General features: G+C 43.1%; 1 protein-coding gene across 3 annotated transcripts in view; it reads right to left on the bottom strand.

The window, feature by feature from the left end:
• The window catches only part of ccdc50a (coiled-coil domain containing 50a), an 82,789-nt gene that overhangs the window by 47,238 nt on the left and 22,633 nt on the right, over window positions 1–12,918 (bottom strand). For all 3 annotated transcript variants that reach the window (XM_080186104.1, XM_080186106.1, XM_080186105.1), the window contains exon 2: window positions 2,333–2,395. In XM_080186104.1, the coding sequence (XP_080042230.1) occupies window positions 2,333–2,395 (63 nt within the window). The remainder of the gene's footprint in view (window positions 1–2,332; window positions 2,396–12,918) is intronic.

Below are 12,918 nucleotides of genomic sequence, written 5' to 3'. Positions count from 1 at the left end.
GACCTCTCTTTTACAGTGAGGACTTTGTTTACTCTGCATTGTGCCACACCCAGGCAACAAGCCCCAACTTTTTTTGGTCTTGCTGGTATTTAATTCCAAGACCTACAGCTACAACTTATATCTTTCTCAAAGAGGGAGGAACCTGTTTTTTTACAGGTCAGGAACTTCCATTCTAACCTGTTGTTCAGCAACATGGCTTCCATCAGGTTCACAACAAGTGAGGCAATGCTGGGAGTGGAGTTTTCTAAATCAGAAGCAGTTCAGTGTGTGATGTATAAAACAATTCTGCTGCATTTTTTATAGCAGTTTCAATATGTTATAATTACAGGCAGTCTGAAGCACTGCTTTCTCGCTTGTTCAATAGTTTGTGAGACGCATGTTACAAAAGTGTAGGATTTCTGCAACCGCTGGCCCAGAAGCATGGCAGAAACTTACAACAATCTCCAGCAAAGTTTCACTGAGCACAGTACCCACTCAGCAAGATCCTGAGCTGATCAGAAAATGCTGCATTCAACTTCCTTTCGTGTCAAGTCACACATGACAAGTCTGTTCGCAGATATTACTGTTCTGATATTTCAATTCTGATTAAAGGTCACAGACCTCAAGTGTTAACTGTTTATCTCCCTCCACAGATGCTGCCTGACCGAGTATTTCTGGCACTATTTTTGCATACAGATATTGCAACTGCTTCCGACAGGCTTGGGCTTAGGAGAGAGGGGAAAGAATGGTTTGTTTGATACGGTGGACGTGGAGAGGATATTTCCTCTTGTGGGGGAATCTAAAACTCAGGAGTCACTGTTCAAAAATAAGGAGTCACCTATTTGAGAGAAATATTTTCTCTGAGGGTGGTCAGTCTTTGAAACTCTGTTCCTCAGAAGACAGCAGAAGCAGAGTTTAAGATGGAGCAGGATAGATTTTTCAAGAAAGGGAATAAAAGGTTATCAGGGGTCGGCAGGAGTGTAGGGTTGAGGTTACAATCAGATCGGCCGTGATCGTGTAGAATGGGGAAGCAGACTCGAGGGGCTGAATGGTCCACTCTTGCTCCTAATTCGTATGTTCATATGTAAGAATATAGTTTAAAACTTAAAATCAGCCCTTTTGGGAGGGAAATTAGTGGACAATTCTTCTCTCAAAGTTTGGAAGGTTTGGAGCTTAATTACACAAATAAATGATGAGTCAATTGTTAATTTAAAAATATGAAATTGTTTAATTTTTGTTGGTTTAACATATTGTAGGATATGGACAAAAGCAGTTCCACTCAGTCAGGACACTGATCAGCCACAATCTCAGAACGGTACAGCACAGTACAGGCCCTTTGACCCTTGGTGTTGTACCAAGCTTCGTCCCAACCCAAGATCAGTCTATCCCACTCCCTATCATTCTGGTGTGCTCCATGTGCCTATCCAATAACCACTTGAAAGTTCCTAAAGTGTCCGACTCCACTATCACAGCAGGCAGTGCATTCCACACCCCAACCACTCTCTGAATAAAGAATCTACCTCGGACATCCCTCCTATATCTCCCACCATGAACCTTATAGTTATGCCCTCTACTAACAGCTACATCCACCCGAGGAAATACTATGCATGTCCACTCTATCTATCCCGCTCATCATCATATAAACTTGTATTAAGTCACCTCTCATTCTCCTCCGCTCCAAAGAGAAAAGCCCCAGCTCCCTCAACCTTTCCTCATAAGACCTACCCTCCAAACCAGGCAGCATCCTGGTAAATCTCCTCTGCACTCTCTCCAATGCTTCCACATCCTTCTTATAATGAGGTGACCAGAACTGAACACAATATTCCAAATGCGGTCTCACCAACATCCGGTATAGTTGCAGCATAACCCCACAACTCAAACTCAAACCCCCTGTTAATAAACGCTAACACACTATAAGCCTTCTTCACGGCTCTATTCACTTGAGTGGCAACCTTCAAAGATCTGTGGGTATGAACCCCAAGATCTCTCTGTTCCTTCACCTTCCTCAGAACCCTGCCGTTGACCCAGTAATCCTCATTCAAGTTTGTCCTACCAAAATGAATAACCTCGCGCTCCTGCTCCACATCACCATCCAAAACCTGCTCCTGGGGCTGGACATACATGGAAAAGGTGAGAACCAGTCCAAGCTCAACTCACATCACTTCTGGGCCCAGACTAGATAAGGGTGGCAGGTTACATTCTGTTAGGACATATTTGGGAACTACTTAGGTTTTTACGAAAATCCAACATGGTCACTTTTACTGATACTGACAGTTTATTTCCAGATTTGTTTTTGAGTGAAATGGTTCAGCTCTCTGATCACATTATGATGTGTAGAAGTCTCTTTACTTACTTTCCTGTTCCTGAAGGTTGTGGGCCAGACTGTGATCTTCCCGGACTGCAAACTCCCGACAAACTGAAAAAGGAAACATGGGTTTAAAGTCTGGTTTCTCTCTGAGCAGGTCACACACCATCAGCTGCCCAGAAACCGATGCCAAACAATTTAAAATTATTTCTGGCAGAGCAAAGAAAATTCACTGGATTGATTGCTGGGATGAGACACTGTTCTATTGTACAGAATGGGCCTCAATTCTCTGGAGTTCAGAAGGATGGGAGGTGATCTCATTAAAACAACTGTGAGATCTTGATAAATGCTGAGAGGATTCCTCTGGCAGGAGAAGCCCAAACTACAGGCAGTGTCTCAGAATAGGGAGTCAGCTATCCAGAAACATAGCAACTAGAAGTAGGAGGCAGCCATTTGGTTCTTTGAATCTGCTCCACCATTCATTATGGTCATGTGTGATCGTCAAATTTAATATCCTGATCCCCCTCTGCCCCCCCCCCCCCATATAAGAACATAAGAACATAAGAAATAGGAGCAGGAGTAGGCCATCTAGCCCTTCGAGCCTGCCCCGCCATTCAATAAGATCATGGCTGATCTGTCGTGGCTCAGTTCCACTTTCCCGCCCTCTCCCCATAACCCTTAATCCCCTCTCTTATCAAGAACCCATCAACCCGCTTCTTAAAAATATTTAGCGAGGCAGCCTCCACCACTTCAATGGGCAGAGAATTCCAGAGATTCACCACCCTTTGAGTGAAGAAGTTCCTCCTCAACTCCGTTCTAAACCGCCTCCCCCTTATCTTGAGGCTGTGCCCCCTAGTCCTACTGTCTTTTTTGAGCGGGAAGAGTCTCTCCACCTCTATCCTATCCATCCCATTCATCATCTTATACGTCTCAATGAGATCTCCCCTCATTCTTCTAAACTCTAACGAGTACAAGCCTAGTTTATTCAGCCTCTCCTCATAGCTCAATCCCCTCAACTCCAGTATCAGCCTAGTAAACCTCCTCTGCACTCCCTCCAGGGCCAAAATATCCTTGCGCAGGTGCGGCGCCCAAAACTGCACACAGTACTCCAGCTGCGGCCTCACCAATGCCCTATACAGCTGCAGCAAGACCTCCCTACTTTTATATTCAATCCCCCTCGCTATGAAGGGCAGCATCCCATTCGCCTTCCTGACCACCTGCTGCACCTGCAAGCTGGGTCTTTGCGACTCATGCACAAGGACCCCGAGGTCCCTCTGCACCGTCGCTGCCTTTAGCTTCAAGAGCTATACCTAATTTCTCTTTGAAATCACACAACATTTTGGCCTCAACTACTTTCTGTGGTACTGAATTCCACAGATCCACCACCCTCTGGATGAAGATTTGGAGAAGTCCCTTCCAACTCGGAGGGTTGTGAATCTTTGGAATTCTCTATCCTGGCAGCTGTGGATGTTCAGCCATCGAGTAGATTCAAGACAGATAGATTTTTGAAATCGAAGGGAATTCAGAAGTACAGGAAGAGGGTAGGAAAATGGAGTCATGATAGAAGATAAGGGCTACTCCTGCTTGTATTTATGTTCTTAATCCGGGGTGCATTGTCACAAGTGCATGCAAGTGCGGGCACACAGACAGCTGGCACGCGCGCACGCAGGCAACACATGACAGTGTACATACTGAAATCTCCTTGCCCATTGTTTTGTGAAGAGGTGTCGAGATGGCATTTCTACACAATAGTATGTGGACAAATCACACCAACTTGGCAGTGGGACATTCTCTCAGTTGTGAAATTTGGATTAAAACAAAAAGCAGAAGCACATTTCCCCGCTTGCTGTAAATAGTTCCCTGAAGTCAACTATTTTCGGAGTTTTAGAAAGAGATGGGGAAGCAGTCAGAAACTATTAGGAAAACCCCCCCCCCCGCCACACATACAGAGACAAAACCAAGCCCATCTGGTATCTCCCTGCCCGTGAAAACCTTGCATTTTTACTAAACCTCTGTAACTGTTCTGTCACTGAACACTGCACCATTCTTCTTTCATTCTATTTCAGCTGTCCATCACAATGCGTGAAGGGTTTAGCTAGAATAAGTCTGCATTAATACTGAAGAGAAAAGAGCTGTCAAGATCAGATAATTAGGTAGACAGGATTCAGTTCTTTTTTCCGCATAAAGACAGCTATTCAACCTGTGCAAATATTGTCACTACGAAGTGTGTAGGGCTGAGGAGCAGAGCACTTTCCAACGGTGGCAGGGTCAGAGTACTCCACATGTAGGAGACAAGGCAGAGCTCCTTCTACTCTACTCCACAATGATCCTCAATCACAACCTTAGTAGAGCAGCCACTTTCCATTTCCACCAACTATCACTTCCTATAACAGTGACCACTGAGGTATTAAGATTGTATCCAGGTAGGAATGCTGTTTAACCATCTGCTAAACCCCCAATTCCATTCTACGCTGGAATGAAATAGTTTAAGTATAACCATTTAAAAACAAGACATTCCAAACACCTCCATGAGAGACTTGGAAACAGTCAGTAGACCCACAATCGTCACAGATGTTCTTGCCGTCGTCTATAGGTGTAAACATTTTGCACCTTCTTCCCGGTAGACCAACTTGGGGCCCCCCTTGAATAAGCAAGCCACCCAAGTTGGGCAGAATTCAGAACAGATCGCATGACCCCTTCATTCTTCTATTTTATTTAAAATTAAATAGACAATCCTAAAATATTATAACCTTATAAATTCCATTTTATAACAATGGTGCAATGATGATTGAATTATTGATGAATATTGAATTGCGATGGATTAATCTGCAACAAACCCCAAGGACAACCCCACTCAATGACGAGAGCTGTGGGAAGCACTGAGACAACAATTCACAATGCCAACAAATTAGTTTTTGAAACAAAGTCACTATTCTTCAGGCAAACAGATAATACACTGCACGTAGCAATGTGATAAATAGCCAGCTCTCACAGCCTTGGTTCTGGTTCAGAGATGAATCTTGCCAGAATATCTGGAGAGCTTCCTTGACTTCTTCAAATAGTGTCCTGCGATCTTTTCCAACCACCTGGACATGCCTCAGGTTAATGTTTCACCTGAAAGCTGGCATTGCAGACAGTGAAGTATTCCCCCAGGACTGCACGAAGTGTCAGTGTGGATTTGCCATTCCAGCATATTTTTGAATTTCTCTTTTTGAGAACATAAAAAATAGGAGCAGGAGTAGGCCATCTAGCCCTTCGAGCCTGCCCCACCATTCAATAAGATCATGGCTGATCTGAAGTGGATCAGTTCCACTTTCCCGCTTTCTCCCCATAACCCTCAACTCCCTTGTCTATCAAAAACCTATCTACCTGTGACTTAAATATATTTAGCGAGGTAGCCTCCACCACTTCAACGGGCAGAGAATTCCAGAGATTCACCACCCTTTGAGTGAAGAAGTTCCTCCTCAACTCCGATCTAAACTGCACCTCCCCCACTTATCTTGAGGCTGTGCCCTCTAGTCCTGCTATCCTTTCTAAGCAGGAAGAATCTCTCTACCTCTACCCTGTCCATCCCCTTCATTATCTTATACATTTTTCAACATTGTGATATTTTTATCCATTTATCCTCGAATTTCTGCTCCCTTCATTGTGAGTCTGAGTTGCTAGGTCCGCTCAGCACTCCGACTGTTGATAATGAAACTCAGGTCAGTTCGCAGCACTGCCAACTGGTGACCTGAGGCTGTAAAGCTCAGGGAAATACAGGTCATATACTGTTCTGCCAAAATTCTCCCTCAGCATATTTGAAAAATATCTACTGGGGCAAACCTTTCTCCAAACAGACAGCTAGCAATGCTTGTCCTGGTCTGTATCATGTGACATTACTGATGTCAAACCAGACATGCAGAACCCAAAACAGATGAATAAACAAGCTGGAACCAGGACATGGGAGTAAAATAAAAGCTTCTCAAGTCCTGAAGAGTCACAAACAACAGGAAGGGATTAGCTCAAAGAGAAAAAACAACTAGTTTGGAACTGAGAGTTGGACAATCACAATTAATACTCCCATAGTTCTCCAGTTCCGTAGTTGAACATCAACAATAAAATTTGCCAGAAAGAGAAACAACTAAATTAAAATAAATGGAGTTCCAAAACAAACATCACCACTGAGTGTTTATCACAAAGTTCCAAGAGATAGGGAAGGACTTTGCTGAGACACAAACAATTACAAGATGGTCACTGGATGCAAGAAACATTTTAATTCAGTGCCCATAAATCGAATGGCCACCAGCAGTTACAAATCCCACTTAACCCACTTCCTCGGTGCCCCACTATGCAATGTCCTACTGCATAGGCTTTAAAGTATTTTAAAAAGTCCATTTATTAGTGTCACAATTGCTTATATTAACGCTGCAATGAAGTTACTGTAAAAATCCCACCAGGTACTTAATCTTGCAAAGATAATCTGGAAAAGTTTTACACAAAAGCATATTTAATTTCAAAGCAGTGAGGATTCAGAGAGTGGGAATGAATGAGGAGTTGGAGGGTGGAATACTAGTTGGGAATCACATCAGGCCAGAGAACAGTATCGAGTGAAATAAAACATGCGTATGGGGCAGAACAATCACAGATACAAATTAGTGCTATTAAGTGTGAAGGAATGCATGCAAGAGAAAAACAAATATATATCCCATGAATGATGTTGCTAAAGTCAAGGGAACAGGAAGACAGACTCTTCAATAGTCAACGTAACCCATCAATGCACAGCCACGATCAAAACTAAAAACGTTTACAAAAAGGAAACTCTGCAGATTCTGGGAATCTGAAATAAAAACAGAAATGCTGGAAATATTCAGCACCTGTGGAGTGAAACACAGCGAACCTTTCAGTGATCACTGACAAACACAACTGGCTTTTTTTCCCACAAATGTGATGTGATGCATTTTGGTAGATTGACCAGGGCAGGACTTACTCAGTTCATGGTAGGGCACTGGGGAGAGTTACAGAACAAAGAGATCTAGGGGTACATGTTCATAGCTCCTTGAAAGTGGAGTCACAGGTTGACAGAGTGGTGAAGAAGGCATTCAGCATGCTTGGTTTCATCGGTCAGAACACTGAATACAGGAGTTGGGACGTCTTGTTCAAGACATTGGTAAGGTACACTTGGAATGCTGTGTACAGTTCTGGTCACCCTATTATAGAAATGATATTATTAAACTAGAAAGAGTGCAGAAAAGATTTACTAGGATGCTACCGGGACTTGATAGTTTGAGTTATAAGGAGAGGCTGGATAGACTGGGACTTTTTCCTCTGGAGCATAGGAGACTGAGGGGTGATCTTATATAAGTCTATAAAATAATGAGGGGCATAGATAACATAGATAGCCAATAGCTTTTCCCAAAGGTAGGGGAGTCTAAAACTAGAGGGCATAGGTTTAAGGTGAGAGGGGAGAGATACAAAAGTGTCCAGAGAAGCAATATTTTCACACAGAGGATGGTGAGTGTCTGGAACAAGCTGTCAGAGGTAGTAGTAGATGGTACAATTTTGTCTTTTAAAAAGCATTTAAATAGTTACATGGGTAAGATGGGTCTAGTGGGGTGTCGGCCAGATGCGGGCAATTAGGAATAGCTTAGGGGTTTAAAAAAAATGGTGACATGGACAAGTTGGGCTGAAGGGCCTGTTTCCATGCTGTAAACCTCTATGATTTGTTGCGTGTTGAACTACATTATCTGGAAGTCACAGTCTGAAACGATAGTGGAAAGCGGATTCAAAAAGGATAAATACTGAAGAAAGAACAACTCTGTAGGGCTTAGAAGAAAGGACGGGGAAGTGAGATAATTGGATAGCTCTTCTAAAGAACTTACACAAGCATCGAGGGCTGAATGGCCTCCTTCTGTGCTCAATACAATCAGGCAGAGTCAACATGGCTCTGTGAAAGGGAAATCATATTGGAGTTATTGGAGGAAGTAACAAGCAATGTGAATCTTAAATACCCAGAAGGTATTTGAAAAGGTGCCACATCAAAGGTTTCAGCTGTTGGTATATAAAGTAACATATTAGCATGGATAGAAGATTGGTTAGCTAACAGGAATAAATGGGTTATTTTCAGTTTAGCAAGGTAGGACAAGCGGAACGCCCCAGGAATCAGCGCTAGGACCTCAACTATTTATAGTTTATATAAATGGCTTGGATAAAAGGACTGAATGATTGGTTGTTAAATTTGCTGATGACACAAAGGCAGGTAGAAAGCTAAGTTGGGAAGAGGGCATAGGAGCCTTGAAAGGGATACAAATACATTCAGTGAGTATTATGTGGGAAAATTTTAACTTGTCCACTTTGACAGGAGGAATTTTAAAAACTGCATATTATTTAAATGGAATGAGTTTCCAGAACCCTTAAGGTACTGAGGGATCTGGGTGTCCTGGTGCATAAATTACAAAAGGTTAGTATGAAGATACAGCAAGTGATTAGGAAGACAAATGACACTTACATTTATTGAGGAGAATATTAAAAAAAGGTAGATTTTGCTACAGTTGTACAGGACATTGGTGAGATCATGTCTAGATTAATGTCTTCAGTTTTACTCTCCCTAAGGTTCACTTGGCTTAGGGCAGCATGGTGGCACAGCAGCTGTTGCCTCACAGCGCCGGGGACCTATTTCAATTGCCGGCTTAGGTGAGGAGTTTGCACATTTTTCCTGTGTCCATGTAGGTTTTGTCCAGGTGCCTTTTTTCCTCCCACAGTCCAAAAGACATGCTGGCTAGCCATGCTAAATTCTCCCTTAGTGTACCCAACCAGGCATTGGAATGTGACAACTAGGGGATTTTCACAGTAACTTCATTGCAGTGTTAATGTAAACCTATTTGTGAGACTAATAAATAAACTTGACTGATAGCTTGGATTGGGGGGGGGGGGGGGGGGAGGAGGGTGTGGCTATTTTACAAGGCAAGGTTGGAGAGGTTGGATCATTATCCACTGGAGTTCAGACGAATGAGAGATCTTATTGAAATACATGTGGTGACTTGACAGGCTGATGCTGAAAGGATGTTTCCTCTTGTAGGAGAGACTAGAACCAAGCGGTACAGTTCAAAAATATATTTAATTATATTCCCATTTAAGATGGAGAGGGCTGAGAGTCATTGAACTGTTCCCCAGACAGCGGTGGAGGCAGGGATATTGAATATTTTAAGTCAGAGGTGGGTAGATTCTTGATGAACAAAGGAGTTAAAAGCTATCAGGATAGGCAGCAATGTGGAGTTGAGGCCACAATCAGAACAGCCATGATCTTATTGAACGGAGCAGGCTCTAGGAGCCAAATGGCCTACTCCTGCTCCTAGTTCATATGTTCTCAGAAGATCCTACGTAGCAAAAAAGTACAAGTTAAGTTTTGACGATGTTACAGCCACTTAGTGCTCTGATTCCAAAGGAACATGCGAGACACTCCAAGTCAGGGCAGAGATGTCACGAGGTTGAATTCTAACGTGGGTGGATGACTGGGGCTGTTCAGCGTAAATGTGTGCTGTCCATATTGAGATACACAAGATAGTTAATACAACACGAAAGGGAAATGTAGAACGTTAAAGTGCCTAAAAAAGGCAAGCAGATAAGTTTAGGGCTGATACCAGAAAATTCTATTTCAGGCAGAGTTTGACATTTTGAATGGTAAAAGCAAAAACCTATCGTCAGATAGTGAACTGGAGGATGTTATTGTCCTTCTGGGTTGATGAAGTTAGAAAACTTTCCTCATTCAAAGCTACCTAAATGGACACAATTCACTGCCCTGAGAACTGTGGCTCAAAAAAAAACAGCCTTGGAATCAACCAGGAGCTGCCCTGCTCTGGAAAATAACAACCTTAACTACCACTGCTGAAAATGTAAGCAACATCGGAAAGTATTACCTTCAGGGCCGAGGGCCATAGCCAGACTCATGCCCATGAAGGGTAAAAGGCTGCTCTCACTGGAGGACATCAGTGAAGCACTTTCAAAAATAATCTACCGGCTTTAAAGGTCGCTTTCTGGGGCCAGCCATAAATTAGCAATATTATCAAATTCAAACTCAATGTGTCAGGGTGATCTCTGATCTCTAATCTTGTGGAGGCGTTGGACTAGCACCACTAAACCAACAACAGGACCTAGATTGTGGCTGTGAAGCTGATAAAACAACAAGCTATATTTTAATCAGTGCATTTTTAAAATCATTAACATGGAGATTAATTTGAACAACTTGCAGGCCTATCGGCTTTTCGGTTTCTCTTTTCTTTCAAATTATTGAAGGGAAGGGGATTAAGAGCCTTTCTGCTATTTATGGGTTATTTTAGACGCTTCCTGCTTAAAGAAGGTTGCTGATTTATTTTGCAGATAAATGGGCAAGAGAGGAAGCCAGGCACTCTCCTACATCTGCAGACACCCTGATTAACAATATCTCCAGAGATCAATCGTTACCCTCTATAAATTCTGCACTATTCATAGTTTATATATGAAAAGCAACATGGGAAGAAAAGGGGGCCTTGGGTACAGATAACCCACTTTAAAAGCGGTTAATGACTGCTGCACTGGGCCATCCATCCCTTTAAAATTGCCATGGGCTCTCTCTCTCACACACACACACTTAAAAGGGAATATTGGCTGAACACAGCCAATTGTGTTTATTGCACTTTGTGTAAATTCTGGATCTCTGCACATGCTGGTGGGAATCAGTACTGTACCCCAGCGTTATACAGAGACAGACCCGTCTCCACCAGTACTGTATCCCGGGGTTATACAGTGACAGACCCGTCTCCACCAGTATTGTACCCCAGTGTTATACAGTGACAGACCCGTCCCCACTAGTACTGTATCCCAGTGTTATACAGTGATAGACCCGTCCCCACCAGTACTGTATCCCAGTGTTGTACAGTGACAGACCTGTCCTCACCAGTACTGTACCTCAGTGTTATAGTGACAGACCCGTCCCCACCAGTACTGTATCCCAGTGTTATAGTGACAGACCCGTCCCCACCAGTACTGTATCCCAGTGTTGTACAGTGACAGACCTGTCCTCACCAGTACTGCACCTCAGTGTTATACAGTGACAGACCCATCCCCACCAGTACTGTACCTCAGTGTTATACAGTGACAGACTAGATGCCACCAGTACTGTACCCCGGGGTTATATAGTGACAGACCCGTTCCCACCAGTACTGTACCCCAGTGTTACACAGTGACAGACCCGACCCCACCAGTACTGTACCCCAGTGTTACACAGTGACAGACCCGACCCCACCAGTACTATAACTCAGTGTTATAGTGTGGCAAATCTCTCACTAACCATTTGTTCCACTGAGTTCAGCTCTGCAGAAAGAGATTCAAAAGGGTTGAATTCACCTTTGTACTGAAAATATCTGTTATTCTGAAAAATCACATGACAGCCACGAAACCTTACTGAAATTGTCACAACACTGCTGTGAACTCAGTAATTGACTTCAAGTTATCAAAGGCAATAGTTCAAAGTTAGATTTTATAGACTCCCAAACCAATGAAGAACTGTCATCAATCTGACATGTTCTGATGTACGTTACTGATCAGCTGGACTCGACATGAATGAAACACCCCATTCAACTCAAAGCACTGCTGAAAGTATATCAATTCCTTTTCAGAGAGAGAGTTTGGCAGCTTATGCTGCATTTATGCAGCACCTAGTCACGTCACTCATACACATGACAGATACTGAATCACTTTTCTGGGCCATGATTGAAGAGGCAACGTGGCAGAATTCTACACACACCTATGTTGTGGTCAATTAAGTTGCTTAGTAGCACTGATTCAGGGAGACAGGTAGGGCTGGAGCACAGGAAATACTTCCAGCTCTGAATTGTGGAACTGGATTATAAACCCCACCTAACAACTTGCGCAGGAGGGTCACTTTAATGTCTCCTTCAAAAGGCAGCAACACTCAGTCAGTGCTGCACAGGCGCCTCAGCCTGGATTACGGACTCTATTCACGGGATAAAGAATAAACCCATCACCATTCTGTCTTTGGAAACAATTACCAATTAAACCAGGCAGGTACCAATCCTTGATCTCATGAGTAAAAGCACACACAGCAATTGTGTGTGTTCATCCAGCAACACTGTTTGCTTGCAAATAAAAGTTTGTGATGTTTGCCTGGATGGGTAAGGAAGGGAAATGTGGAAGCAGTTAAGATTTGTTTAGCAGCACTGGAAGTGCACCTTTCAGCTGGATTCCTGTTGTTCCAATGAATAAGCTGAAATACCAGCCTGCCTTTTCTCAATTCAGATACTGATCAACATTCCCTTCAGCCGCAGAGCTAGTGACAAAACACAACCCTGAACTGTACTCCAACCTGAGCATTACCCCTGTTCAATCCTTGGCTCACTCTGGAAAGAGAAAATTAAATGGAGTAATTAGAAACATGGCAAGATTTATGGCACAGAATGAGGCCAGTGAAATGGCTGCTAGCCAAGCACTTAACTGCAGCTTAATCTGGGAGCTGCGAATTGGAATAATATGAATATTTATTCTGCTGAAGGATGAGGCTTACATCTTCCACTTTTGTTCAGCCCATCCTCAATTAGCAAACATCCAAAGGAGATTTTGTATAGATATTAGAAATGGTGTGATGTAAATCAAATAGTGAT

Source organism: Carcharhinus amblyrhynchos, chromosome 3 (assembly GCF_965287045.1).
Source record: "Carcharhinus amblyrhynchos chromosome 3, sCarAmb.v2.hapA, whole genome shotgun sequence".
Classification (NCBI taxonomy): Eukaryota; Metazoa; Chordata; class Chondrichthyes; order Carcharhiniformes; family Carcharhinidae; genus Carcharhinus; species Carcharhinus amblyrhynchos.
Note: the sequence above shows the minus strand (reverse complement) of the source record. Positions and strands in the feature narration are given on the sequence as shown.